This window comes from Lepisma saccharinum, chromosome 1 (genome assembly GCF_977018435.1).
Source record: "Lepisma saccharinum chromosome 1, izLepSacc3.1, whole genome shotgun sequence".
Lineage (NCBI taxonomy): Eukaryota > Metazoa > Arthropoda > Insecta > Zygentoma > Lepismatidae > Lepisma > Lepisma saccharinum.
In genome coordinates this window covers 157,811,724-157,836,856 of record NC_139229.1, presented here as the reverse complement: position 1 = coordinate 157,836,856, position 25,133 = coordinate 157,811,724, and the positions used below count along the sequence as shown (strand labels likewise).

Sequence of the window (25,133 nt, the reverse complement as noted above, 5' to 3'; positions counted from 1 at the left end):
TTCGACAATGTTTTATGTTCAGATCAACCGGATATTGTCGCATGGATCGACAGCGTGATTGATGAAAGCACAGTTTAGTTCCAAGCGAAATGGCCTAACAAGTAAATTGTCCCAATTCATTTTTCGGAGCGGTTGATACGATTTCGTACTTGTTCGACAGGCTATGTGCACTTCTTATACAAGATGGCGTCGCTGAAGCTGAAAAATATTCTAATTGGCAAAGGCGCCGTCCGACAACAAGCTAAAAATAAATGAAGCGTGTATGCCACTGTTATTAATCACTTGACTGCAGTCCCCATTAAATTGTTACATAGGTACTAGCTGAACTAAAAGTTTTTACATCACTTTAAACTCTTGTGCTGCTTTAAGTAAAAGAAGAGCTCAATGTCGAATTGTTAAGGTTCTGGTTTCATGCGAATTGCGAAGGAGATAAGTAACTTAATTAGAGAATGCTCAAACATTGTGGCCCACGTAACAAATGAACTTGATGAGAAGCTTGATTTTTCAAGACGATTGCATGAAGTTCCCCGAATGTTTACAATTGTCGTTGAACTCAAGAGGCAGAGAGACCTTCCCCATCGTAGTATTTAAAATCATCTTGCTTGTAATGAACGGATCCAGGATTCGATTTCAGGCGACATAGATTTCAGTGGTTCAAATCTAGCTTTAAATTACACATACAGTCTTGATGAGCCAATTGCGTGCACAATTGACTTAACCTTACTCCACCGCTGCATTTTAATTTGACCTTAGTTACTTTTATCAAAGGCGGTTCAATTTGTAGGTATTTTGTTTTCCACGCAGCTATTCTCCATCTGTAGATTAGTCGCGACTTTAAAAAAGGAAACCTGCTAAATCAAGGCTTCGAACTTGGGACATGACTCAATAGTGCGTTTCGCTAAGTTCTCCACCACGGCCAAGGAAGGTTTCGCACATAAATGGGGAAAGGAAATCCTCCAACGTCCGTCAGAGACATAATTCCAGATTTCGGGTGGAGTGCTTTTATCAGCATTTCCAGGAGTTTCGCATGGGGGCAGAATTGTGATTATAAAGATGGATGTGTCAGTTTTTTGGTTGCGACCCAGTGTTTTTGAGGGAATAAAAACCCCAAACATTTCCTCTCCATCCAGGCACGCCACTGCAGGCATCTATAATAGTAAATCCAAGTTCACCTATCCAGTCATTTGAAATGAATCGCAGGAGGAAGCGTATAAAACCTCTATAGAGAATACGAATTTAACAATTCGGGTGATGAAAGGATTTTAGAGATGATATGTACCACATAAAATTGGTGTTTGACGGTTCTGTACGTTCTGGGGAGCAGTGGCGTAGCAAGGTGTGGACGAAGTGCGCGACAGCCCGGGCCCTCACGCCTGAATGGGCCTCGCGTCTCGTGGGGTTGGTACAAAAAACGTATGAATTAGAAGTGAGGGGAAAAAAGGCAATAAAATTAAAACATTATGTTTTTAGCTGGCTCTAAATTCTAGTTAAACATTATAATACGTCAAATCAGGAGCGTAACATACAAGCGGGCGGGTTCTAAGCCCAAGGGGGCCCGGAAAAGTAAAAATTATTGCCATATTTCTCATGTAAAACATTTACGAAAAAAATCACACGATAACTTGCCTCGACATTTTTACGCATTTATTATTTTCTCGAATAAAAAGCAATTTGTCTTGTCCTTACTTATTTCTCTCGACCTTGCACTCTCGATTTTAATATGTTAACACTAAAGCACCTCCAACTGCTACGTACGAAGCAAGTGCGAGGCATTTAAATGCTTGTGTTGTTTGCAACTCAAGAAGGCGATGGATAATATAAGCAGTTCTTACTTCCTTCCTACAGCTTCATATTTCAGCTCCCGGAAAATAAAGAAAGAAATTTTTAGGGTGAGTAAAATTATTAAATATCATTTTCTTCAGTAATTCATTATTATTTAAATGTGATAATATGCTGACGTATCCCTGAAGATTTTGTATCGATTCACATGGAGATTTCAAATTTAAATACGGAAGGGGACCTCGCATTCTAATCTCGCCCAGGGCCTCGCGATATGTTGCTACACCCCTGCATTCTGGGTTTATCTCAAGTAGCAAACATGTGATTTCAACTGCAGTGCGATAATTAACACGGAAGTCACTTAAATCGAGCGTAGCAGTGTTAAAATCAACGCCTGCCGTCAAAGAGACCTACATGGAAGAGGACGAAAAAAATTGTGGCAAAAAAATGCTCGCATGCTCAAGGACTGCTTAAATGATAACTTGATGCTGTCAAATGCAATTTATCTCGTTCACTTAATTCTACCCAGCGCCAGAACTAGATAATCCTCAGCGTTCTGTTGGCCTTGCCGCTCGATCCACATGCAGTAGCATAAAAGGAGATGAGAGAAGCAGGTTTTCCAACTAATTCGTAAACACAGCCCGAAGACACGGCACCTAGCAATGCCTGAATTACCTGGTAGCCAGTCGTAGCAGTGGAAGTGTGAGAAGGGAATAAACGTTTGCATGGCCGCAAGGGATGGCCATCCTGTTAAAAAGCCACCTATCTTCAGGTCTTCATTATCATTGCCCTTCTCTTCAGCAAACTTGTTTTATTTCCTACATCTCAAGGCTGTTTGTAGGCAGCGTGGGATTTTGTGTGACTGTTTCACTGTATAACTGCACCATTAAACGTACCAAAAGGAACAGTAATTGATCTCTTCCAGGTGCAGGTGTACAGCACGATGCCTTGCCATCAGCTGTGTATTGTAGGTTATCTGAATTTTAAGATTTAATTGTGTGGTGCTCATGATAACAACAGGCTGTTGCCATGTAGCGAAGACGAGGAGCAAGGACTTATTGCACCACTCCTTATTAGTAAATGGTAGTGATTGCTGCTACAACTGTTTCAAGCATTGTCATTGGCTGGTAGCTTTTTGGGGTAGTAAATAATCTGTGGTGATTAGGTTAGGCTAGTTGGGTTTGGTACTCTTAGAAGAAGAAGAAGAAGACTATGAAAAATGGTTGTAGCAGCCAGAGGCGCAACCACGAATTTGTGCGTGTGTGGTGGGGGGGAAGGGGGCAAGTACAGGATAAACGTACCAATAATAATAATAATTTTAATAATAATGATGTTATTGTTGTTGTTGATTTGCTTTATTTTACTTCGCTTCTTGTGCCACTTTTGACTAATTTGCGAAGATGGGGATGAGTGATGTTATAATGAAATTGATGAATGGACACTAACAAACATCCATGTCCAAGCCGGGATTCGAACCCGGTACCAATATTATTATTAGTAGTAGTAGCGGTAGTAGTAGTAGTATCATCAAAGACGTTATTACCCTCGTGAATTATCAAAAAGGGGGTAGAAGTTGGTACTAAAGCATTTGTGTTCGTACAAACGATTTGAATTATCTTTTCAACACGTTCAGTTTCACATTAATAAGTTCATCAGAACTTCTCACCTCCCTCAGTTTCCGACCCTCTCCCCCACTTAAATTATGTCTGTCCTCACACACACTATCTTCAATCAAAACATCCCCCGAGGAAGTAAAATACCTTCTCGCTTCATTGCCCCTCCACCGGTCCCTAGGTCCAGATGAAATCCCCACAATATTCCTACGTAAAACTGCCGACTCCTTGGCTCTTCCTCTGTCTGCCTTACTCAACAAATGTTTCTCTAAGGGTGTGTTTCCGAAAAACTTCAAACGGGCCAACATTGTGCCCATTCACAAAACTGGAGATAAAAAATGTGTAAAATCCTATAGACCAATCTCACTTCTATCCCCACTATCAATTATTTGTGAAAAAATCATCAAAAACAGGTTACTTCAGTTTACATCACCATATATCAACACAGCACAACATGGTTTTCTTCCAGGCAGCTCTTGCCTAACAAATATTTCTGTCTTACTTTCGCATGCTGCCAGAGCTATTGATAATAACTCCCAACTTGACACTATATATTTGGACATTTCGAAAGCCTTTGACAAAATTAATCATAAATTTCTTCTTCATAAATTATCATCCAGATTTAACATCCATGGCAAATTTCTCTCTTTACTCCAGGACTACCTCCATTAGCGTGAACAACGTGTTGTTCTTTCAGGTACCTCTTCTAACTTTCTTCCCGTTTTGTCGGAGTTCCCCAGGGGAGTGTCTTAGGGCCGCTCCTATTCCTTCTGTACATGGATGACCTCCCTGAAAAACTGTCCTCCCTCCCTATCAATGTACTTTTGTTTGCGGATGACTGCAAACTCTTTAAGGAGATCTCATCGCATCATGACATGATGATTCTTCAAAATGCTCTCACAGAACTTGTTAAATGGTGTCGTCAGTGGAATTTAGAACTAAACCCTCAGAAATGCTCTCCTTACTTATTCCCTAAAAAAGAACAAAGTGCTGTCTACTTATTCTATTGAAAACAATCCAATCCAAAACGTCTCCACCCAAAAGGACCTAGGTATTATCATGGATGAAAAACTTACTTTTAATTATCATATTTTAGCTACCACTAAAAAAGCCATGCGCCTACTAGGTCTTTATACAGATTTAGCGAAATTCAAAACCCATTGCCCAAATTGAGGAACAGTATTCAAGGATGGGCGAGATGAAAGATTTAAAGAATAAAGCAAGAGATTCATAAATAAACAAAAATTAAAACGGGTAGAAACAATCAAAGATCTTAGGAGTTCTGTTTGATTCTAAACTTACATTTCACGCGCACGTTAACTTTGTAACAAACGAGGCTTACAGACTTCTGGGATTTATAATGCGTACATGCAAAGAGTTCAAAAATGTCGGAAGCTTAATGATGCTTTATAATGCTTACGTTAGAGTGAAAATTGAATACGCAAGCATAGTGTGGCACCCTCAAACCAAGCAAGATATAAACAAAATAGAACAAATTCAAAGTAAATTCTTAAGACACTTAAAGTACAAACTAGATGGTATATACCCTCAAATGGAATCCCGTGAGAACCTTCTCAGATATTTTAACCTGACAACTCTCAACAACAGACGCATCATGCATCAACTCATTTTCCTCCCCAAAATTTTAAATAATCTCATTGAGGCTCCTTTCGCCCTGTCACAGCTCGACTTCTACGTCCCCTCAAGCAAATTACGACCAAGAAAATTTTACGAAAAGTATTTTTATTTGCATAAAATTGAAGTTGTGGGCGGTAATTGCCCCTGCAGGTATACTTGGCCGTCAATGTTTCCCCCCTAGAATTCATTTCAGTCCAAGGTTGGGGGGCAATTCCCCCTTGCCCCCCTGTGGTTGCGCCACTGGTAGCAGCAATAACGACCTGGATAGATTCACTGTACTCCTGTTTGGTGAGTTTAAAAGTATCAAATAAGATTAAAAGCTACGATGTAGGTAAAATAATTTCCGAGACGGTAGGGTTGTAAATAATGACATTCGTTGCAGTTCAATCATAAAAATTATAATTTTGTAAATTTTCTAGGTGCTGAAGTTTGATAGTACATTTTAAATTGTACTGCGAGATATAACTTTTCTGTAGATGTTTGAACAATATGCTGATAAAACACACATCCATGCAGAATCACCCCATATAGCAGATTTTATGAATTTTTATTTTTATTTTTAAGCTTCATGCTGAGTTATAAGATTATCATAATTACATCATTCGAATACGAAGCCAGTAGTCGGTAGCCTACTAAGAGAGAGATTGATTGACTGCTTTAGTTTGTTCAACGTCGCATTTCTGTCCCTTTGGCTAATGGCGGATGAATTTTGAAAAGATGGACAACACAACACAAGGCCGAGAGAGAATTATACTGACTGTGAGTCCAGACTCCAGATCCTCGTTAGTCTGCAAGAAGGATCACATGCCTCAAATTGACCAGCTTTCTAAAAGAAAGAGCTTGGAGTAATTAAAAGAACACTAGACATGAATTGTGCCTTCATTAATAAATTTGACTTTGTACAGTGCGTTTTAAAAGTTCTGCAGGATTCTAAAAAGCTATAACTATAAAGTAATTAGGTTCATTACAACGAAATATTGTTTTCTTCTTTTTTTACTCTGAAGAAAATTAAAACATTGTTCTGCCGACATTGCTGAATGACATGTGTGCAGGTGATCACGCGATCAGGAGGTCATGAAGAAGAAGAAGAAGATCACATAATTCCAAGATGGCGTCGAAGAATGGAAAAGTTCAGCGCGTGTTATGGCTTGATCTTGCTGGGTTAAAATCTTCGTGTTTTGGTGCGTAGAAGGTTCCAAACAACGTTTGGGAAAACACCTCCAGCGGAGACATATATCCAGAGATTGTATGAAAGGCTTAAGGCTACGGGAAGCGTAGCAGATTTGCCACATCCCAAGTAACCACAGCCGTTGGGCCAACTGCAGTTTTTACATGAAAAAAGTTGGGTTTACATTGGTTGGCAAATTGAAGTTGGTCTTACGTTGGGCCAACGGTTGCTGCCAACGTTTGTCCAACCATGGAAAAGTGAGTCAATATCAGTTTTAAAAACTACTTTCTCAACTTTCAAGAGTATGCTGTAAATTCTATAGTGTAAAATAAGTGATGTAACAGTGTTTATTTTCGAATATGTCAGTCACAGTATATACTGCAAATATAATATTTTTAAAAAAATGAAAGTAGAAGCTATTCTTAACTTGTAGTCAATCACCAGTTCTTTGTCAGCCGCCATGGATGAAATGTGTGTTGAGAATTGCTTATTGTTTATCTGTTTAGCTATAGCAGAACATTCTTACATGTATTATTGTCAAGATTGTTAAACAGTGTTATGTGCAGACTAAATTCCATGAAAGATGGATAACTAAGTAAACTCTAGAAAGTTTTTTGTGCTACCACTTAAAGGTACCTTGAAAACAATGATACCATATGAATGAGGAAGTGCTGTGTATTTTTTTTATTTTACACAAATAATTTGTACTAAAGTTTATATTTGGCCTCACAATAAATTATATATATATATCAGAACACAAACCTATCTATGCTTTAGTTTTCAGTACGTTGGCCCAATGTAAAACTACATGTAGACCCAACGTAAAACCACACGTTGGCTCAACGTTGGGATCACGGCCAAAATTGCCATTCCCCAATGGTATGTTCTTACGGTTGGCTAACCGTTTTCAGGACGGTTGTCCCAAGCACTTTTGGTTACTTGGGAACATTCCAGATGAGCACCGTCAGAATGCAATTCTCTGATTCAAACTAAGATTGCAAGAGTGTTGGAATGTGAATGGTGCCCAGCTGGAGATCGGGGATGAACCAAACCACATCAAACATTAATTTTGAAGTTTCCATTGTGTAACAAACAAAATATCGTTATAATTTATTTATTTAGCAAAGATCCTTAACAGAACATATTGTTCCAATTATAAAGGATCATATTAAAAACATTTATAATAAAGAATAAATATACATTTTAAAAATTATAGAATTACAAAAGTACAAAGAAAAAGATAGAAATCGCATTAGGTATGTTATACAAAGTAACAGAACAAAATACAAACACAATATAGTACAATCACAACAGATCGCTAAATTTTTTCAGATACAAACATATTATACATCGCACAATAGTCGATAAACACTAAGATTAATTACATAAATTGTACAAATATCAAATCCATATGAGAGTAAATGAAGCATGACTTTAAATACATAGTTTCGATAAAAACAATATAATACAAACACAGCTTCACTAAACACTTAATAATTTTAATACGAGGGCTGCTGGAAAAGTTTGTGCAAACTGCCACCAACTGTGGCGCTAGTGTTCCGCTATTATAAAAATCGGAAGAATAGACCTTTTTTAGATTTAAATTATCTTTGATTGTTTGTTTAAGCCTATTTGTTTATTTTTCACAGCAGTTTGAAGTAGTAGTTTCGTGTGAGAAATGAAAATTTCTCGTGAACACTTTCGGGCAATGATTTTTTATGATTTCAAATGTAGTTTAACATCAAAACCATGCATCGAGCTACTTCATTTGGCTTTTGGGAATGAAACACCATCCAATAGGACTGTGTACAATTGGTTTTCCGAATTCCAGCAGGTGGTCACACCTTTCTCAGTGATGAATTTCGTGAAGGTCTTACATCCACGTCTGTTGTTGCCACTATCTAATGTTGTCGCTGTGCATGAAATGATTGAGAGAGATCGGCATGTGACATACCGTAAGATTCAAGCATCCTTGAACATTGACATGATAGCAATGCATACGATTTTGCATGGTCATCTGAACGTACGGAAACTTTCAAGCTGTTGGATCCCACACAAGTTGACTGAAGCTCAAAAACAGGCTCGTGTAAATTAGTGTAAAGAAATGCTCAAAAAATTCAACCGAGGCAAGTCAAATTTGGTGTACTACATCGTTACAGGGGACGAAACTTGGATCTATTCATACGAACCTAATACTAAACAGCAATGCACTGTTTGGGTGTTTCAAAGTGAGCCGAAACCAACAAAAGTTGTTCGTTCAAGGAGTGCTGCCAAGCAAATGATTGCTTGTTTCTTCGGTTATACCCGACATTTGGCAACAATAGCTTTAGAAGATCGAAGGACTGTAAATTCTGAGTGGTATACAACAATTTGTTTGCCAGAGGTCATCAATTAATTGCATAAAACAAACCCAAATCGTTGCATTATTCTTCACCACGGCAACGCCAGTTCTCACTCAACACACCAAACTGTTGACTTTTGTCCAGTAAAAATGTCTAATTAATAACTCATTGTCCATTCTCACCTGATTTATCACGTAATGACTTCTTTTTGTAATGACTTCGGATGCGTGGTGAGTGATTTGTGTCGCCTGAGCAGCTGTAGACGCATTCCGAACACTGGTTCCTGAGGTATCAGCTTCAGAGTGGAAAAAATGCTTTAAAAATTGAGTTGGGTGTATGCAAAAGTGTATCGATCTTAAGGGTGAATACTTTGAAAAACAATGAAGCCATTCCCAGAATTTCACATGTCTGTTTTCATATTGATTGCAGAAACTTTTCCAGCAGCCCTCGTACAATCAAATTTAATATAGATTTAAATATTAGGCAATGACAATATATTTCTTTTTATTATTGAACTATATATTATAAAAGGAAGCACGAAGTATATTTTAATTCCCTTTTGAACAAGTTTGTTATAATTTGTGCATAGTCTGATAACAACTGAAGATTTATGTGTATTAGTTTTCGATTTATCAATATAAAAAGGAAGCAGACACCTAAAATTTTATTAAAAAAAACTATTACTTTAAAAGTTGTAGGTTTTTAGAATCCTGCAGAACTTTCAAAACATACTGTATAACTAAACCGACTTAACGTTGTTATTTAATTGATTTTGAAGGTGAAATACAATTTCATTAACTTAAATTGATAAATTGTTATACATATAAATGAGTGCAGCATATATTACTGAAACATTTATTTATTGATCACTGTTCATTTATGTTTGTTACTTTTGTATTCCAGTTCATCCACCTAAGAAGACGATGGGTTGCCCAAGTCTGCGAGGATCAGAACTTACACTCTATGGCGACCTTAAAGGCTCTTCCACCAATCAACAGAACAGGACTAAAGTTAAAACAAATGGACACTTCACAACATACATGCAGGTAGGCATTAATTTAAGTATTTAATATGATTTGCTTATTTACAGTGCTGAAAATGAAAGTACATGTAAGAGTATACATAATAATAATAACCCACCCGACATCCCTCAAAAGAGCCTGGGTCTATCTGCCGGCTGCCAGTCTCCCTCTCACAATCCTACCTAGAGATGTGGAGATCTTCAACCGGTAATGGGGTGACGTGTGGTTAGCACATCAAACCCCCAGCTGTTCTAGGAGATTTCAAAGACCAGGTTAAGCTACTCACTCGTAGCTCCCCAATTTCCTCACGATGGTGAGTTGCCACTGGCCCTATACACAGGCCTAGAACCCAGAGACTGAAACCCATGCCGTTCCGCAGTTGGAGCCCAAAGCACAGAGCCTTAGACCGTATGGCCATGGAGGAGGACAAGAGTATACATATATTCAACATATTAGAGCTTAGTGTGTTTTTATCTCCTGTATACCATGGTGACAATATCAGTAACCCAGTATGATGCAATTTTCCTCATAGTCTGTCGGACACATCCCAACCTCCTCAAGAAATGCACTTACCCATTGTGCAACCATCCGATGCAGCTAGCATAGGCGCCGACTCCATGGGGCTTGGGGGGGGGGGGGGCTCGAGCCCCCCAATGTTAATGATGTGGGGGCAGAGCCCCCCAAATAATTTTGCTTAAGAGAATCTAATGTATTGTTTTGCTTCTCTTGTAAAGTTTACTCTGAATTGTGCCACATGAACTTAACTTTAAATACACATTTGAAATGTTCTACACTAGACCATCATCTGAGACCGCTAAACCATCAACTTTGGGGGGGCTATGACCAGAGACAGCAAAACACATGACTTAACACTATATACTAAGTATGTAATTATGAGTATTGTTAACATTTTTACTAAAAAAAGAGTTTCAAAAGACAAACTAGGGTAGTGGATGGGAAGTTCGGGCTACACATGGCTCTCACATGACATTCAGAACGAGATCATTGATATATTAGGAAGATCTGTTTTGCGCTCTGTGGTAGCAGATATTAAAAGTCGGGAATATTTTGCTATTATGGTTGACGAAACTGGTGACATATTCATTCGTTGACAATTAATATTCTGCATTCGAAAAATTTTGATATATTTGAGGAATTCATGGGCTTTTATGAGATTCGGAACACTGAGGCCAAAACTTAAAAAAAGGGAGAGAGTGAGTCATTCATTAATTTATTTCAGTGATCAGAGCCCCCCCCCCAAATAATTTTGACAAGTCGGCGCCCCTGGAGGCTAGGTATTGTTGCTGCAGGCTTCATACAAGTCTTGATGACATTCTCGTACATTTTTGCCACGGGCCACCTGTATTTGGATCCACAATCGCTGGTCTACCTGTGTAAACATGCTTTAGGGCAGTCCACAAAATAGTGTTCACTTCAACCTCTCTCACACAGAACTACACTCACTGCACCGACCACTTTTGGCACCACACATCAACAAGGACCTCAACTGACAATGCTCACTGCCTGGTAGAACATGCACGGTGTTATCACCTTTTCCTGACAGTGTTGCCACTTTTAAATTTACAACCTACGTGTATACGTGAAGCAAGTATATATGTACGTATATATTTCCCACTGGTACACAACAAAATCTGGAAATCCTTTCAAATTATGCATACAGTTCATTACATTTTATTCTTGTTATTTGGACTGAACTGCCACGTGGATTTAAATGGTGCTCTTTTTTTCAGTGGCATTGTGCCAATACTTTAAAATTGTTTGATTTTGCAGCACTTTAGGTGAAAGTTTTGACAAAATATTATGTTACACTTAAGAGTACAACCAATGGCAAAGATAATTGTAGGCAAATTGTTCATCATAACTTTATTATTTTTTTTAAAGTTTACATCGTATGTTGTTTTAAGGAATGGAATTGTGTTGATACAAAGCAGATATTGTCCCACTGTGTATTGACGTTGTAATTTTGGTTCATGAAAGTAATGACTGATAATTTGTCTACTGACTACTAGTATACTTTTGCTGTTGGGTGTACAATGTGTATTAAAGTAATAAGGTTTCCAGTGTATTTTTGACAATATCTTACACATTTACTCATATGATGGGCTCTGTTATTCAGTAATTATAATGCAAATACAAATTACATCCATATACTCGTTAGTTTTAAGGTGATGAGGCACAGGTTTGTATAAGGTGTATACTTATTTCAATTCTGTCAAATTGCATGTAAATATTGAAAAACAAGAAGTTGTCAAATCTAGGTGATGGATTCTTCTCATGTTGCAGTTTAAGACTCCCATGTATGAAAATACCCCCTCTTCAAGTTTGCACTAATTAGAGCAATGATTGGGAATTTTCGTGCACACAGGTTCTTATTCAACCTTTCTTCTTTCAATCCACATGCTTTGTGCAGTTATTAACTAATACATTTCTAGAGTACTTAACTTCCATAAGTGTCTGTGCAATATTCCAGCTGCAGATTTCACTCTCGTTCTGGTCCTCTGCTTTGGTGAACGAAACTGTACCTTGTCCTTTATATATGCACCAAAAGTGAAACTTAATTTAGATGTTTGATTTTGCCCGTTATTTTTTCCCATAGGCACGACAGGAATCTGTGTCGGGATTACCCCCAGAACGAGCATCTCCCAGCCGCATAATGAAAACACGAACTCCTCCAGCTCAGTTGTTAAGAAACAATGAGAGCTATTATGGGTCAATAAATCCAGTAATGACACAGAGTAAGTATAATATTGTCTTCCAGTTAATTTTTTAATAGGCCATTTAGTGAAAACTGAAGGAAATGCCTTTTACATTTGATGCACAGGCATTTTATTTTTTCTTTATATTTGTTGCACAGTAGCATATATGCATATTTATTACATTATATGTGCCAATGTGAAATGCCTATTTAATACGTTTTAAAAATAGTCCAGCATGCTTGAATGCCCCTACCAACAGTAGAGGTGTGAAATATATCTCAGTAAAAAATAAAATATGGATATATAAGTGTGCTTAAGTGCTGTAATGTCAAGCATTTGCTTATTATTGTAATTTCTCTACACTTATAATAATCTAGAGACTAGATTTAAGAATTTGACTTTTACAGGTTGTCCTACCCCTCCACAAACCAGACGGAGATTCTTTTTAAGTCCAAAAGCGTTGAGAACTCAAAGGAGTCAACATGATGGTCCAAGAGTACAGTCTGTGAACATAGATAACCCTGCTGCTTTATCAGGTATGCATAGTGAAATGCTTTGAAAAATAATAATTATTGTATTATGCCACCACCATATCAATGATATAATGTATACTTTGGTTTTAGTCTGCTTCTTTAAATATAAATGATATTATTCTGAGCATTCTTTTATAGTGAATTATTCTGCAGATGTTATTCCTTAAGATTGTAAAGCTTGAAGTGCAGTTTATGATGTAAACATTTTTAAAAAAAAGTACTCTCTTGCATCCAATTTCCGAAAAATTTAAGAACTGAAGACAGGAGTTGCCTATTACAAGTTCAAGGCAAACAGAACCAAACTGCTTGATTGTGATTTCATAAATTCAATTAGTTCTTGAAAGAAAGTTCTAGAAAGTTATGTAGAATTTGGATTAATGTTCACTTAGATTCTTGACTTTATATACCTGTTGTTACAATATATTTCTAGAGTAAGTTTTATGTATTCAGTACATGGGCTTCCATAGTTATTTTTCCCAGGGAGGAGAGGGGGACAAATAAGGCAATCCTCCAACACTGCTTCAGTTTGAAATTATTGTAATTCTTGCAATAATCTGTTCCAATTGTAGTTCACAGTCCTTTGTAATAAGTAATGCAAATTATGGAAACTGAAATTAAATTATACATGTAAAATGTATATTTTCTAGTTTACATTGCCCCCTCCCACTCCTTCAAGATACCTATGATTCAGCATAGATAGAGGATCTATATTTTTATGCTGTAACATTATACACCCACATATATAATACATCTTTATCTATGTTGTATTTATATTCTTGGTATGTTCATTTTACTTTGAGGTATGTGATTTTCCCCAATTATTGTATTAGTGTCATTTACATATTATAACTGTTTTTCCTAGCACTTCTGTCATCAACCGATGGTCGCCATTGGCCCACTTACGTTCTCCGCAAAATCAAATCTCTGTGGTCTATGGGTAACAACAACACTGGACTTAATCAGTTGGCAGGCATGCAATGAATTTGTTGCATTAAGGCGTGAAAAAAATGTTCTGAAGAGTATTTTGTATGTTTTGAAGTGGCTTGTGTGGTCGCAACAAAATACTCACTGAACATCTTATATAATTTGCATGGCTATCTGCACTCCTTTGATATATAGCAAGTGGTTTTGTGCACATGCATGGTATCAGTCATGTCAGATTGGTTAGACGTTAGAATATTTATATGGATGATAGTGTGTTTTCAAATGCAGAGAGCTCATTATTTCTCTGATTCAAATAAATAACTAATTAAAAGGAAATCATTCTAATTCTTAGATGAGAAAGTTACCTTTTACTTTACCTACATTTCTGTGGTCCTAAAGATATTTCTATAAATAATAATGCATGGATGTTTCTGTCTTCTTTCGTTTTATTTTACTGATTGAAATTCTCTAGAAAATGTAGCTATGGACGTTTGGGTGTCTGTGATTTTATATTTTTGCCTAAAGTCTACATAAAATATTTCATTAGGGCTATTTCAAAATGTTGAAGTATTGAAACGAACAGTCCAAGAATATTGGTTTGAATAAGAACAGTTTCTTGTTGAGAAAATTTAAAATTATTGAGTTGTTGTTATTAGGTTATTTTATGCTGCTTTTCTGCATCCAAAGATTAATTGTGGTGATGAAGATGACTGCTGAATTGATGATACATGAAGGAACAAATACAATGAAATGTGGGGGCTGCCTGTCTTCAGCTCATCTTGTGTAGCATATTGTATAAATTAGATTAAGCATAGAATTTAGCTTTTTGGGAAATTCAAAATTTTCAACCTGTTAAGTGCCTGTGTGTGTGAGATTAACAACATAAAGATGAAAACTTTCCTTCAGCTTTCATCTTGTATGCATGGTGATAAAAGAAGGACGCAAAGAACATGCACAGCACATTCTTTATTTTTGCATTGTATGTAAGCTGACCAATCTGGCAGGATACTGATTTTTAATGTAGTCATCTGATTTCAAGAGACATGATCTGTGAATTTTTGATATCTTTTAGATCACGTATGGAATTTGGTTTTGTTATCATTGCACATGTAGACTTTAATCTATGTAAATTATAAAGCAAAGAATTTGTAGTGTTCTTTCTATCCTTAGTGAAGTATAGATTTTAAAGGAAGGTTGGATACATTATATTTAGAGGACATAGCTACATTAAATTAAGAATATTAGCACACTTGTAGGTGATTGCAAAGATTATTGCACATCTTTGCTCAGGATTTGAACAAGAAAGCATAGATTGATCACTGTCTATTGGAAACAAAAGTATTTTTGTATTTATATCTTTGTTGTTTTGCATCCCTTTTCTGCTACTTATGGCTAATTGCAACAATGTCGATGAGGGGAGATTAGATGATTTTGATGAAGGGATAATAAGATAGAACACCCATGCCCAGGTTAGGACACGAAACTAGGAACTTTGTCGGTGAGATTGAAAGTCAACCACTTAAAGCCTTTGGCCACTGGGCCGGCACAATTAAAAGTCTGTAATCATTTGAATTATCAAATTGCTAAAATTAAAGGGGGGAGGCAAAGACAGTTTACTTTCCCTTGGTAGATAAGGTTTAGCATAGTGCGGGGGCAAAAGTGACAAAAAGTGGGGGCAACTTCCTCCCCCCTCCTAATTGCTGCCACTGGATGCATGATAAAACCTGTCAATTCTAGATTTCAGAACATCCGAGCATCTCCTGTATTTTTCCTTATGCACATGATAAATTGAGACAAAGACTTCTAAGACTTTATGTGTACATAGTGTACTTGCTTCATTTTACCTCTCACATTCTGTTTTCATGTCATACTTGAGTGAGTATAGGTATGTGTTGGTGAAAACTAAACAACAGATGAGATTGAATTTTTTTTCAATCTTTGATATATCTTAATTACAATGTTGAATGTGTATTATGTTTTTTGTATTTTCTAATGAGTTAGATACCCTGAATATATTTTATGAAAGGAATTCGTGGGAAAATCTTGAGGAATGAAACAGAATTTGGGATTAAATGTTAAAAAAATGTACACGTCATAATTCAATGCCCTAATTGCAATACAAAAAAAAAAAAAAAGCATGCAACTTTAGCACAGCCTAATATTTCCAAAGGGATTTGTATTGTTTGTACAAGAGGACATTGAAGATATTGTGCACAAATTTGATGTTTTAATGAAGACATACTTTCAGATTTATTTTAGAGAAGGAGCTGTTAAGTTTTTTTTCTCTCCCTTTTGCATGTTGTTGGTTATATGGTTAAAATTGCAGTTTTCTTTACTTGTTAGGCCATGCCAATAACAAAAACTCTAGTGTTGTCACCTTGTAATTAAAGGGTTTGATTCTTAGTGGGGTCACATTACAGTGATTCAGTTCTGATTAGCCTGTTTGGGCATGAAGTTGTTTTATAATCTATTTTTGTCTATTACTGCTTGTAGAAATAATAATAAAAGTAATGAAATCAGAGTACCTTTAATAATTTAAAAAGCAAACCCATTTGTCTGTCTCAAGAAAAAATTCATTCCAGTTTTTCTTCTTTAAAAAAGAGAGCATCCTTCTAAACTCCTAACATTCATTTTTCATGTTAATTTCATTTCTCCCACGTGTAGCTAAAAGAGCAAGATTAAACCTGTAATGTTCAAATCTTGATCTGAACAGTATACCTGACAGTGATTTTAAGTATAAGAAAGTGAAGTTAGGAGTAAGAAAATTTGTAGCACGTAGTGAGTGGTTTTCCATGCATTTTGATCACACCTTGTTGTGCATGACTCATACATAATGCATGCATTTTTTTTGCCTGGAGGAGTAGTGTTCTGCAATATTCACAGTGCATGGTATTCGGTTAGTTCATTATTCATAAGAAACACGTGCTTTATTTTTCTTTTTCGTTTCAGATGATGAAGGAGGAACAATTAAAACAACACATGGCAAGAAAACCTCGCAGAATGACCTTTACATGAGATTGGGCTTGCTGTTAGGTGACAATGCACGGAAAACATCTGCACAACCATCACCCAGTAGGCCAGGCTCAGCCAATCAGAGCCATGAATCATGTGCTTCATTTTCATCATTAGCTAGCCTTGAGGCAAATACAACGGCTTCAACGAATACAAGCCCAGTGTCTACTCTGACAGGTAAATTTGTTATTTTTATGTTCAGAGAAATCTATAGCGTGTTTCTTTTAAGAGACTGATGGTCCTTGAACATGTCTCTGTGATGACTCATCCAGAAATGTTCAGTTTTAAGTAACGTTGCTCATGTTCTAAATTTGTGAAAATTATTGCTGCTGTCCAAGTAATTGTATTAGGTTTTATTTGACATGAACAAGTTTTGCAATGACGTGGAAAGTCAGGGAAATCAACTAATGCGACCAAAAAGTCATGGGGAAGTGAGAAAATTTCACGAAAATGTTCAAAACCCAGGGAAAAGCAGGGAAATATAAATATATTTGTTCTATATGCCATGAGTATGGATTTGGTAACTCAGGTGTTCATATGTGAAAAGAAATACTTTACAGTATATTTTAAGCGGAGTTAAAAACAAGTTAACAAAATTATCTGGAAAACCTGAAGAAACTCAGGAAATTTGTTTTGACAAAATTTGTAACGAACCTTTTATTCTGGTGATGTCAGGGAATCTTCTAAAATATTAATGCTATACAGACAAAACACTGAACAATTATTCTTGTCACTTTTTGAATTTTTAGTGAAATATTCGTGGTCACATTATTTCTCTAAAATAATGATTATGAGAATGGATTTCATACAAAGCTAAGACATAGAAAATAGTTTTGTATTTGTTGAAATAACAGAGGCTTTTGATTTTTAGGGTCTTCAGAGGCTGATGTGCATGCTCACATCAGGAACTCTAAGGATCCGTCGTCAGACAGCATCACATCTCTCATGTCCATGTCCGTATCAGGTCATAGCAACTGCTCGTCCACTAGTCCAACCAATACCTGTCAAAGGCGACATTCTGTCACAAGTAAGTCAGTGCTGTTTCTTAATTCTATTATTTTTATCCTGATCCTAAAACAAACTTTCACTGCAAGATGGGGTAACACTAATGTGAAAAATTCCTTGAAAATTTGTTTAAACGGGTAAATCATGGAAGGGCCATTCTTTAGTTGAAACTGTATACTGATATGCCCTTGCTATGTACTTATGATTATAGACAGTTGCATCATATTAAAATCACTGGATACTGATGGAAATTTTTATTGATTGTCCAAGTTATTTATCTTGTCGTCTACCAAGAAAAATTCGAAATGTGTATTTGTCCTTTTTGAACCACAAGATACGTTCTTTGATTCTGGTTGGAATGACATACGTAAAAATAAAGGTAACCTCAAGAATTGAAGAATTTGTAATTTCTACATTTGTAGTATGCAAGGGTTTAATGAATAACTACCTTGTAGATTACATCTTAAGATAATGGTTTGCACAATATTTGTAGTATAGCTTGAAGGTTGGTTGGTTGTTTGTTTATTTATTTATTTTGTATATTTCATACTTCTGACATTTTGGCTTGCTTTGGTGTTGTTTAAATGTACTCTTTATTTGCTAATAATTTGCTTGTGTGTGATAAAAATGTGTTCTCTTTTATATTAACAAATAATATCTTTATTTTTTATCATTAATCATTAAAAATTCACATCCCATAATAAATTTAAGGGATGGAGTAGATTAAGACTGGCAATGTTTTTGCAGCAATTCTTGAGCAGATATATAAAATATCCGAATCAGGGTGCTAGATTTTGATAAGTCTATAAAAAAATACCAAAATTTCAGATAATATTGTTCATCAAAATTTAGAATGCTTGAAAGCATGCACTAAATAAAATAAACATTTCAATTTAGAAGCCATTTTGAAAGTTGCTATCAATTGAAGGGCCAGGGGGAAAAACGATGAATGTCGACTTTTCGCAAATTTTGAGATCGCAGCACCATCTGATAGTTCAGAAGCTGTACTATAAGATTGTGAAAGGCCTTGGGGGGAAAACGGTGAGAAGTGCCTGAAAAACGCATTCAAACGTACGGGACAAGGGGGAATAACATTGAATAGCAAAACTTGTTTTTCATTTCCTGGCAAATCGTCTCGAATGAACATTCATCGTTTTTCCCCCTGACCCTTCAATTCTTATTCTAGAATGAAACAATTTGCGGTTGTAATATTACATGAAAAAATGGACAAACAGTGGAAATTGCACATGAGGAGATGGGGAAGGTGTTTGCACATCCTTTGAGTGTGTAGAGTACAGTAGAAGCTTGTATAGTTTTATACATGGGGGAAGGGTCTAGCTTTACATAAATTGTACTAGTGGGGGGATTTGATCCCCATTGCATTTAGTTATTGAGTTCTAGATTATTAAATTTAATTTTGAAATATTTTTTAATTTGTGAACGTTCATAGAAATCTAAATTTTCAGATAAAGAGTTCTAATTCTGCCAGAATATAAATGAATTTGACTCATTTCACAACCAATTTTATGCCACTACTGATTATAGATGATCAAATGATTGTCATAGGCATCACCATTCATTATAGATGTTATGTAGAATGCCTTATCTTCTCCATTGCCTGCTTTATTATGTAACACTAGACCTGTATTGTGTTGAGATATTTGTGGCTTTAATAATAAACTTGTTAAGCTCAGAACTGAGTGCTGTATGTTACAATGTTGATACATTATTATTATTCATATTTATTTAGTAATGAACAATATTTTGTGTAATAAATATTATTGCTGGGAATATGAGTTCTTACATAGTGTAATTACGCAGCACAAAAGTTCAACTTAACAAGGACTAAAAACTTTGGTGATTTTCTTCTGACCAAATACTAACGTTAAGTGGAATTTGAACTTATCCAAACTCAGTAACTCCAAAATATTTCTTAAACATTTATTTATTTATTTAAAACATTTGAGAAACAAACTGCATCCATTCAGATGTAATTTGTAACTCATTTCTGCTTTAAATTAACTTTTTATTAAGTGCTTTAGTATGCACTGTAAACTTTGTAATTTCCTAAATTTTAAAATGTCCTCAGTAGTAGGAAAAAATAATTGAATTATATGAAACATTTTTGCAGCTTCCAGAGATAAAAAGTAATTATCAATAAAATGCTATGCAGAAAGGAATATAAAATATAAAAGTGTTAAAGTATAACTATAATAAGAAAAGGGCAAACCTTAATCACTAATAAAAAGCCAAATAATAACAAATATTAAAATTATTATTAATAAATTTAAATAAAATTACAATAAACATTCACAACTTTCTCCAAGTAGAAAAATTCAGAGCCTAGTAATCTTTTAAAGCTTATGCCATCATCCAATTTAATTTAGTTATAAAGTAACTTTACTTAATTAATTTATTATATTAGCCCTTATTTTCTACTCAAATTTCTTTTCTTAAAAAATAGAGTTGATTTTTGCAATCCACTGTTTTTGTTAACTTTTTTGATGATCCTGTAACCATGTTTTTATCAGCATCTCAACCTGGTCGAGTAGAAGAACTAAATTTGTTTAAGAACCGGAAAGCGTCAGTACGAAGGTCTGCACGAACTGGTACTGTGAAAGGACCTATTGACCCAAAAGGTAAATAGCAATTGGTTTTCCTCATCTGTGATACATCTTTCATGAATTAGGCTGTAACGGATCCATTGTAAGGATTGTCTTCTGAAAAAAATGAAAATACTTCAGAGAATAGATCACATCTGGATGGGTCTATTGAAACACTGCATGTTTGTGTATTGTGTAATACAAATGCAGATGTTGCTTACTTAACTAAATGAGGTTATTGATGTTAACAGATTAACCAGTAGACACTGTGTTGTGTTTTTTTAACTTTGTATCTGCTGTAAAAATTGCTTGGCATTGAAGTTATTGTGAAATTGGTATATAAGAGTTCAACATTATGTAAAAAGAAGATTTTACAGTTAATTATTTTTCAGGTTGCCTCAAGGGTAGGTAAGTGATTAAGTCACTCTGATCTGCGTTTGTAGCAGTGTGGGGCAATTTCTTGGGTCCAGTCTATTTTGGTTATTTTTGCACCCTCTCTTCTACCTCTGGTTAATCTGGTTAATGAAATTGAATTGTTTGACACAACTGCGAAAATATATTACTCCCAATGATGTGTCGGAACATTAAATGACATAAATAAGTTGTTAAATTACATCCGATGTTGGGCTGAACGAAACAGGAGTATAAAGTGGATTTAAAACAGTAACATTATCCAAAACGGTAATAACTAAGAATTTATTTAATCTTATGATCACAGTAAATAAATAGATGTGGGAACTACAACATCTCTTTCTTTCAATGTACCAGCTCCTAGCTCAGGATTTGTCCTAACATTTCACAAATATGAGTTTGTAAATGAGGCAAGTACCTTTTCTTGCTTGCTAGAGCATGAAGGTGATCATATCATCCCCACTATGTCCAAGTGTAATCCCCAGTTTCTCGATATTGACAAAAGATGGACATTACAAAGAATGAACAATGCAATTAATTATAATGTGTTAAAATGTACGAGGAGAAAAGATATGAGCACTTTCGATTCCCAGCTTGGACATGCAGTGTGGTCAAAATGAAAGAATTATGTGTTATTGTAAGAGTTGTACAATGGTGAGATGAAGGCAGTGCATCATGAAAGGTGAAAAGTGATAGATCTGCAACAATTATTGATCGAGGGGGGGGGGGGATCGAAGTAGGGGGAATGAGAGGGTCAAAGTAGGGGAATTTACTAAATTTGAAAAACAATTCAAACAGTACATTGTTTGTTGGGATATATTGATATCATTACTTTTCATAATACCTAGTCATAAACAAGGAACTTTTTTCCTTAGTCAATTTCCTTTCTTTGGTTCTATGATAAAGAGGAGGTTGATTGTCAAGAGATGTACATATTGAGCATTTGTAATGCATGTTAATTAAAAGATGGCCAGGTGTTTACTTTGTTCCTTAAACATGCACAATTTGTGCATGTTATTAATTTTTTAAGTGCACAAGTCAAATTCCATAAACTAATTGTAAACCAAATAACATTCAATCATAAGTTTAGAACCAATCACAGACACATGAGTTGTGAATAATATCAGTTATACATCACATTCTTATATATGCCATTCTTGTTTGGTCTGTACAGATAAGGTAGTTATTCACAAAGACAAGTATACTCTCAAGTTAATATGTACATAGCTAATTACATACAATCAAAATATCCTGTGTACTTCAGAAATAAAAATAAACAATCACTACAACAAGCACTTACTATTCAAACAATTGGAATTGGATGGTGAGTGGAGATTCTTTTTCACAATCAAATAGTGAGTTCAATTACATGATACCTCTCTACAGCTATATACACAGGGTGTCTCATAAGTAATAGTGCAAACTGACACAGGTGAAAGTACATGATAATAGAAGCAAGAAAGTCTCAGTAAACATGGGTTTACCAACTAGGATGACGTTTACAAACAATGAAGTCAGCGGCGGCTTGTAACCACACATTCGTAATTATCTCAGAAACTGCTCGTTTGCAGACCCACGTATACTGAGACTTTTTTGCTTGTATTATTGTGTACTTTCACCTGTGTCAGTTTGCACTATTACTTTTGACACACCCTGTATATATAAAAAAGGGTTTTCATTGAAGGAGCGAAGAAATTATTTCTTTTGATCCTAAAGAATGCATGCCAATCAATATGTCAGTGTTCTTCATTCATAATTATTTTCTTCCCTTACCCTTATTCATTCTCAGAACACATTATCAGTTTGCATGAATAAAAATATCATACCTGTGAAGAATTTGAATCGTTGCAATTTTTCATGATTTGGAATATCTAGCAGTTTTTTGTAAGGAGAGGAACTTTCAAAATTGTGGGTCCAATGTATCCTTAGGGACAGATAGAATGTGTGTGTTACTAAGTCGTCGATTTGTTAGCTTTAGGAATGCTTTAGGTTAGTTGGATTTACTTGCATCATTCTCACAAAACTATTAAAATGCAACAGTTCACTGAAACACAATTTTTCTTTCTGTGCAAAGTGTTAAAGGTAACTTACCACTTTCTTCACCTTTTTAAAAATATTCCTGCATGAAATCTCGGAAAGTGGCAAGGCATATTATTGTATTTATTTTTAATACTCTTATATTTTTTTTAAAATTGAACTGCTGTGCTGACTTGTGGTATTGTTACACTGTGATTAATTTTAATTGTCATGAATTGTTTTATTTCCAGTGCGTTTTGCACAATACCGAGCACCCCAACTAACATTGAAGCCATTGTTTTTCGAAGTCCCTCTGCAAGAACCAGACCCGCTCTTCCTTGGAAGGCATTGGCTCATCCGGGAAATAGAAGATGCTCTCAGTTCAGATTCACCCACCTGTTCAGGAGTTGTGTTATCAGGGAATCCAGGCACCGGTAAAACTGCTCTAATATTGCAGTTGGTTGAATATAGCTGCTTTGGTCGCAGAAGAGATCCCATGTATCAACAAGGTATGCTTATGTAGATGAGATATAACTCGCGTATCATGTTAAATTGAAGGGAGGGCTTGTCTGCATTTTGTTCTGGTGATCATAAAATAATTGCTATTCATTTTTCATTTTATTGTAATTAGCCTCGAATATTTTTAAATATAAACATATAATAAACCTCGTACTTGAAAATGAAGATTAATATTTTCTTTAACCCTTAATTTAATATTTTCTTTACACCTTAATTTTGTTAACTAATGTAGAACTAGTCTAGGATGATTGTTGAAGATTTTATACATCCAAAGTGTTCCAAAATATAAGAAATTGAGGCACATGCAGTGGTGATTTTGATTATAGAGATACAGTATTTTTCTCACAGTTTTAATAATAAAGTCATCCATTCTTTCTGGCTAACATTTGGTTCAGTGTGAAAATCTGGGTGAAGAAATAATGTGTGAAGTATAACTGTAAAAGTAGCTCTTAATTTCTGTTGTAATTGCACAGAATAGTGGTTCGTAAGTTTATTCGAGGTGTTACCTTCATAAAACTCCTTGCTGGTAGACACTGATCCAAATGTCTGTAGAGAATTATTTTGAATCACTGGGAAAAACACTGTGCATGTTAGTGATGGAATACATATGTAGTTAAAAGTTGTTTTTTTAAACACCACTAACTTCATCAAGAGTGTATAACGTTAGATTTTTTGCACAGTAGAAATAAAAGTTATAGGTTCATCACTTGCCTCTATAATTTATAGAGGTATGGATATTTGTTATGCTGCACCATCAATGATGATAGTAAAAATCATTCTAAATTTTTACATTAAGAAATGTTTGAGTTGTAATCTCTGAGGACAGTACACTATCATTTTTTCATTGTTCCGCTGTTGTTCTAGTACCTGTCATTCTTCAACCAGAACACTAACATTAAGTGAAGAACTATTCTTCTCAAGCCAAGTCAGAAATCTTTACAGACCATTTTGGAGTAAACATTAAATTTAAAAAATTGTATTTTCAGTAGTTTGAAATTTATGTCAATGTGTATTTGAATGCATATATATTTTTGTCCAAAAAGAAAATAATAATGGATCATACCTTCTTTCGATGCTTGAAAAAAGACCCATGTGTATGTTTCAAAACATTGAGATAATAAATATGTGGTCACTGGATTTGTAGAATTTTTACTATTACTATTTATTTCATTATTTCAAATCAGTACATACCTGAAAACATTAGCAGAATGACAACAAAATCAAAATCAGAAGAATAATATAAGAACATTTTTCATTTGCTTACTGAAACAAAATTTTAAAATTCTTCTAAATGATTGACTCCATACATTTAAAATTTTACAAAAATTATAGGATCATTTAATTTCAATTGTTTTTCAGATCTATATTCATGCAATGGAAAAGATAGACCCATCACGGGATCTCAAAGTATTTATTGTCAAGTAAATCTAGTCTCGGAGAGGATACGTCATCTGGCATCACATGTAGTTGCATACCATTTTTGTCAGGTAAGGAATTTTCTTCACTTCTTAATCTATTGTGTAAGCTTCGGCAATTATATAAAATTATAGTCTTATAGTGCGTATTATTAGGAAGAAAGTCCAAGTTGATTGTCGTTACTACTTACAGTGGGGATTAATCTTGAAGTCATCTTTCCATCAGCACATAGACATGATCAATTCCATCTTTACACTCATGTTGTTTGCAGAAGATGTGAAAAATTAAATGTTCACATAGACACGTGGAAGGCTGAAATTGTAAAGGTGGATAGTACATAGCTGCTTTCTAGTCAGGCAGTATAAACAAAAAGATATTTCATATATTTAGAAGTTTCCACTCTCAAAAACTGCAT

General features: G+C 35.3%; 1 protein-coding gene across 6 annotated transcripts in view; it reads left to right on the top strand.

Annotated features, from left to right (window-relative positions):
* Window positions 1-25,133, top strand: part of rols (zinc-RING finger and ankyrin repeat domain-containing protein rolling pebbles) — a 717,828-nt gene that overhangs the window by 663,760 nt on the left and 28,935 nt on the right. For 4 of the 6 annotated variants that reach the window (XM_083141143.1, XM_083141138.1, XM_083141131.1 and 1 more), the window contains 9 exons: window positions 9,444-9,586; window positions 12,180-12,318; window positions 12,687-12,815; window positions 13,675-13,782; window positions 16,686-16,925; window positions 17,620-17,775; window positions 20,285-20,392; window positions 23,035-23,292; window positions 24,662-24,789. In XM_083141143.1, the coding sequence (XP_082997269.1) occupies window positions 9,444-9,586; window positions 12,180-12,318; window positions 12,687-12,815; window positions 13,675-13,782; window positions 16,686-16,925; window positions 17,620-17,775; window positions 20,285-20,392; window positions 23,035-23,292; window positions 24,662-24,789 (1,409 nt within the window). The remainder of the gene's footprint in view (window positions 1-9,443; window positions 9,587-12,179; window positions 12,319-12,686; window positions 12,816-13,674; window positions 13,783-16,685; window positions 16,926-17,619; window positions 17,776-20,284; window positions 20,393-23,034; window positions 23,293-24,661; window positions 24,790-25,133) is intronic. The other 2 variants (XM_083141149.1, XM_083141147.1) reach the window with 2 other exon arrangements.